The 6,032-nt window shown below is 41.6% G+C and overlaps 1 protein-coding gene across 1 annotated transcript in view; it reads right to left on the bottom strand.

Annotated features, from left to right (window-relative positions):
* LOC113207008 (thyrotropin-releasing hormone receptor) overlaps positions 1–5,860 on the bottom strand; it is a gene marked incomplete at its 5' end in the record, with an annotated part of 21,859 nt that extends 15,999 nt beyond the window's left edge. Inside the window, 1 exon segment of the mRNA XM_052271038.1 lies at positions 5,680–5,860. Coding sequence (XP_052126998.1) covers positions 5,680–5,860 — 181 coding nt within the window.
* Between the last annotated feature and the right edge of the window lie 172 nt (positions 5,861–6,032).

Genomic DNA, 6,032 nt, shown 5'->3' on the forward strand with positions numbered 1-6,032 from the left:
CTGATATATCAGCAATCATTCCATGTACACTGATATATCAGCAATCATCAATGATCGCTGATTTTTCAGCATACAATGTACACTGTTGAGTTTTCAGAGTAATGACCTTACTCGAAAGTAACGTTTTCCTTGGGGATAAGAGAAGAACAAAAATAACAAACAAAAGGTGCTGTTCGCATAAACCGACAAAATAAGGAAGATTATCATTATCGTTCCGCTGTGTAAATCAAGAATGTACGAGTTTCGGTATTCACATTTTTTAAAATAAAAACCTTAACTGTATGAATTGTTTAAAACACAATTATTCGGTGCGGTAGCATTAAAGGAGAAGAGTGTAAAGATACACTTTTATTTAGGTGACTTTCAATATCTCATACTTTGTGACAAACAATTTTCCTGATTTAAAGCTTCTTAAAACGTATACACTTTTAAAGTAAGATTTACAGCTCGAACGCGCGAGCACATGTATCAAAACTCTTTAAGAGACAAATCTTTACAGATGAATCATTGTGAAATTTAGAAATGAAAACCTCAACATGTTTTATTTTATTCGACCACATTTGGTCATATTTATTAATCTTTTCACACCACATAGTGCAACTTGTTCACAAGGGGTATAGTAGAACATCGAATGAATGTTCTTCACCCGGGAGTAAAGCGTAAGGCAAAACACATTGCCAAGCGAAAGACGACATATGCTAAAAGTATAATATCATTTTCAGGCGAGAACAATTCTTTAACTTAACAATCTACTGGTGGGTCGTTTTTAACTCAAAACTCAAGTACTGTCACAATACTGATAAAAAGGACGCTTACGTACGCTCTGAACAAATCGCCGCAGTAGGTACCTTCGTGCATTCTTATAAAAAAATGAAAAAAAAATGTGTTGCTGCCTTAATTATCACACAGACTAACTGAGGCTTCAACGCTGTTTCTCAATACATTGAGATGGTCTAAGCGGGAATGACTGACACATCAAATTGACATCACACTTAAAGCGAATCGTCTGTGTTGCCGATGCAACAACAATGACGTCCTAGGACCCACAGTCCACACACAATATAGCTTGAGGCCATCACACGTAGCTTTCTGGGTGGATCTCATCCGAGGAAAGATTGATAGACGTGTAACGCTCCCTGAAAGACGCCAGTTGGCCAGGGTGCCCGTGACCGTTCCCGTGGGCAAGACCAGAAGTAAGGCCTCTTGGACGCACATGGCGCGAATTGTTGGCGAAGATGAGAGAGCGTGAGTCCAGAGAGCAACTGCGCATCACGTAGCGCATGGAGGTTGTAGTTGTGTTAAGAGTCGAGCTTCGCGTCAAGCGACGCCGCACGTCGCGACGACGAAAGCCACACAGCCGCATGAAACCCTCGCGGAACTTAGTAGACATGAGGTTGTAGAGAATGGGGTTGATGGCTGAGTTGAGGAACAGCATCATCCGGCAAATAAGGAGTACAATCATGTAATTCTCAAAGCCCATCTTTGAGAAGGTCTCCGTCGACATGAATATGATGATAATGGTGAAGACGCGGAATGGGAGGAGGCAGATGAAAAAAAACATGACGACAGTGCCGAGCATAAGTACGACCTGCTTCCGGGCACGCACGTTGGATGTCTCAGTTGCCTTCACTGCTGTGGTCCCTGGGTCTGCCACAAGACGGCGAGCAATCAGAGTGTACAGGACCAGCAGGAGCACCAGGGGCAAGAGGAAGAAGACGGAGATGGTCATGAGGAAGAAGAACTGGTTCCAGAAAGTGTCTGCACGCGTCTGGCAGTAGGCCTCCGGTTCGTTCACCATGGCGGCCACTACGCTGGCACCCCCGCTACTGCCGCCGGCTGGTACGACGCTGGGCGAGTCGCTGGTCGTGTTGTTGGTTGAGTAGAAACCGTACTCGGCAATGAGCAGGACCGGGCTGCGTGAAACACCAACAAATTAAATGCTACAATGTGCAGCAGAAACTTTTTTCGGTGTATGAACAATGCTGCTACAAACAGCAGTTTAAAGTGACAGAAGAAAGTTAAGATCATGTTTTATTATCGTCAAAATATTACTTTTTGATGTATTTTACTTTAATCAGACCGAAGTAATGTGGTTTGAAAAGTTATAGCTTAATCTGAAAGCTTAGCTATCTAAGTATGACGCAAGCTGTTCTTATTCAATTAAATAAAGTGTACGAATTGTTTACATTCAAGCACCCAATGATCTCAGCCATGTACCATGCATCATACTTACTCAAATCACTACAGGGCCAGCATGCAATCCAAATATAACAGATATCTCCCAAAGAACAGACGTGCAAAGGCATCACAAAGTTGTGTTCCAGCTTGTTTACAATTCAAATAGTCTTCCGGCACGCTCGGCTCGCTGCTTTCTTTATAAAATATTAATTCTCCCGGTATGAGGTAAGCAATGAAGAGTGCATTACTATTTATTCTATCAAATGTTATTGACGGTTTTCCTAGGCTTAGGACTTCCCTACTTAAATTCAGCTAAGGTAAAAGGGTCTCGAGGTCGAAAACTCAAGCATTTGTAGCTTTTAAATTAGGAATGCATACATTTTCTGAGTGGTAATATTCTAAAGTGAGAAGGGAGCTTGTTACTGATGACTTGTTGCGCTCGGGCCTGTGGGCGCCCCAACCTCTCATGAGACATACAAACTAAGTGTACGATTGCAATTTGAATACTTGTAAGAGTGCAACTCCAAAGTTGTGCACTTGAAAGTGTTCAACTCGATAGGTGTGCAGCGCAATTGCAACTCCTCTGTTGATCACTTTCTTAGATTAAACGCTCACTGATTAGAAGTGCTCAACAGATGAGTTGCACTAGTTGCACGCTTACAAGTGCACACTGCACACACCGAGTTAAGCAATTTCGGGTGTACTACTACAGAGTACAACACGTGCAAGTATTGAACTTGCAGTTGCAACACTTGCAAGAGTTAAGCTCTTTAGTTGCACATCTAGTTCATCAGAGTACATAGCAGCTTAATAAGTCAAAATTTGGTTGGATTAATCATCTTTTAACATCCCCAATTCAAATATGTTGTATTTTGTATCTCTCCGCGAGGCAAATACACCCAAAAAGCACATCTGGCTGACTTGGGTCTGTCCGTCCGTGGTATACTTGGTAAGTCTCTTTGGCTTCTTGGCAAGTTTGCGAACCATGGATTAAGAAACGGGTTGGTTTAAGACCTCCCCCCATCCTCCTGAAAGTCTGCATACAACTTGTCCTACAATTGTAATGGCTATTTGCCCTTTAATTTAATCTCATCCATAAATAGGCCATGCAAAAGAAACCATACACTGACACTCTCAGCAAATGGATGCACTGCATGCAGTAGCCAAACACATAGCGTTTTAGGGTGTGTTACTGTGAAGATTATACAATTATGTGACCAATCAGCATGACTTGTGTTAGCAAGAACTTTTTTAACGCGTGAATATGCAAATTATCAATTGTGCAGTTTTGTATAATTTAGAGGAGCTGTCCGCACCTTTCTGAAAATTACGCGAGGTTTACGTGGTATTTTTGGCGGCAAGAGGAATAGGACATGCAGCAGAATATTGTTTTTATCAATGGCAATCGTATGACTGACGTTTTACGTACGCTTGGAAGGCGGATTTCGGAGAAGTCTGCGAGAAGCGGAAACATGCGCCTTTTCTAAGACCTGTTTTAGGATTGGGAACGGTAGCGATACCCCTTTAACTGTATGCCAAATGAGACGGGCTGTTTTTTAATCATTTTTGTGTGTATTTAACAATTTTCACGCTCGATGGCATAGTTACTTACATATAGTTGGAAGTAAGATGATATCCCAGCGCAAATAAAAGTTGCAAAACATAAGTGTTACATTTATTTCTTGAGGACTGTGCTGGAAGATAAACCATCCAAGTGTCTAGATTTAAAAATTGTTATCTGTACAGGCAGAGGCTAGTAAAACCAATTTGGAAAGAGCTGAATGCATTATTGCATTGATAGAGCAAGCCAATGACGGGACAGTAGTGGAAGGGGACAGGAAAATGAAGGTGCTCTGTAATGGTATATTTTAGTTTGAATAAGGTTGGATCCGTGTAAGGTCTAAAGAATATTTATCTAATGGGATTTACTGTCGGACACAGGGTCCAGCACTATCTTTTTTACGAAGGTGGAGCAGACCACCAAGAGCAAGAGCTCCGAGAAGAGCCAAAAGGCGAAGCCACTGACTGAGTGACCTTAACTCGGTCATTTGCGCGGTCAGTGTTTCGGTGCTCTGTGCTCAGCGGCCGCACGTTCACGGCGTAATCGTGAGCATGTGCTTCCTGCGCGTAAAGCTCTGTTCTGAACGGAATGTAACACAACCGGTTGCGCACCAAGCGCAGTAGATCAGCGCAGCGCTTAATTCGTACCCATATCCTTCGTACAATGGTGCCGCAAACCACTCAGCAAAGTACTCTCACCTTCGAAAAAAGACAGCGCTAAACGCTCACCTTGTGTATTTTTAAATTAATTCCCGATGCGTTTATTAAATTATGAAAGGCACTGTAACACGCAAAGCCCTTGAAGCCTCGTTGGGATTTTTCTTTTAGATTCTGTTGTTGGTTTTGACTGTTTTGTCATGCTTCTGGGTTGCTTTTGAGTTAATAATTTTAGCCCTTATAGGGATCTACCTTGTAATTTGAGAGAGGAGTGCAAAAAGAACAATAAAAGATGTGTGAGTTGAAGTATGTTGAAAATGACGGTTAGGAGAGTGCATCAGTGAGCCGCGCTAGAGCTGAAAAATCCACAGAGACAGCTACACCAGGGCAAACATTCATGATAAGACCATGTCAATGATGGTAGAAATAAAAAAAAAATATCTAATAGAATACGACTGCAACATTTATAGTAAAGCAGAAGAGGGAACATTTCAATTTTTAGCATGAATATTAGCCCTTATGGTGAGTAATAAGGTAAGCAGTCTTAACTGGCCTATAAAAACCACACATGTAACGTAAACGAGAACGCATAGGGCATTTGATTGAATTGTTTAACTTTGTGGTATAGATGATTTTTATAGGCGTTAAATACTACACAGAACAAATGACGGCAGCCAAAATAAACACATAGATAAAAATAAGTCACCAATTGTTCCACACGCGTAAAACCGAAAAAGTCCACTGGAAAAGGATATTTTTGGTTTAATGAAATATATGTGATGGGCGTGTTAATTTATTTTGATATTATTTTCAAAGACGTTGTTTTGTATCCTTTTTCAGTGGTTTGAACAGAAGATAAAGGCAGGTGTGCTATGTGCTTTTGCCACCACACAGAGATGCAAAAATAAACAATATAAACTTTGTGGAGTTCTCTCGATCTCATTTGACTTCCCCCGTCAGCACAGAGAAAAAACAATTTTGATGGAACTGATTAAATAATATATTCAAGTTAAGTTTGATTCGATTGAGTCAAACACAATTTACTTAAAAACTACAGTACTGAAACGTAGTTTGTTTGAAGAAATAAATTTTGTTTTCTATGGCCCGCAATGCACCAGATATGCAACGTATAATTCTCTTAATTGTTTTAAAAAGCCGCAAAACATTTCATTCCGAGCTGTCGTGTCACTGCATTTTCATTCAAATGACAAGCATTTGGAGAGAAGTCAAAAGAGGGCGAGAGAAACGAAACAAATAAAAAATAACAACACGAAAATGTGGTACCTTGTGAAAATTGCTGCGAACGCCCACGCGCAAAAACAGATGAGCAGCGCCCTCTCCTTGGTGCAGACATAACCTGCCTTCAGCGGTTCACAGATGGCGTAGTACCGTTCAAAACTGATGGCCAAGATGGTGAGAACAGACGCATGGGCCACGGTCAACTCGACAAAGGGAACAGCCTTGCCTGCAAGCAAAAAGAGCAGCGCATTACGAACTCGTCCCTCAGTCAACTTCACTGCAGGTCATTACTGCGCGGCTGAGAGAGCACATAATCGGCTATTTCACTTGAAGTTTTGTGCAGGGGCGCTTTACTGAATACGCGCTGCTTTGCTCTAGTTAGCAAGCACTGGGTGGGG

The sequence above is a fragment of the Frankliniella occidentalis genome, unplaced genomic scaffold, assembly GCF_000697945.3.
Source record: "Frankliniella occidentalis isolate FOCC.00 unplaced genomic scaffold, Focc_3.1 Scaffold147, whole genome shotgun sequence".
NCBI classification, from domain to species: Eukaryota; Metazoa; Arthropoda; class Insecta; order Thysanoptera; family Thripidae; genus Frankliniella; species Frankliniella occidentalis.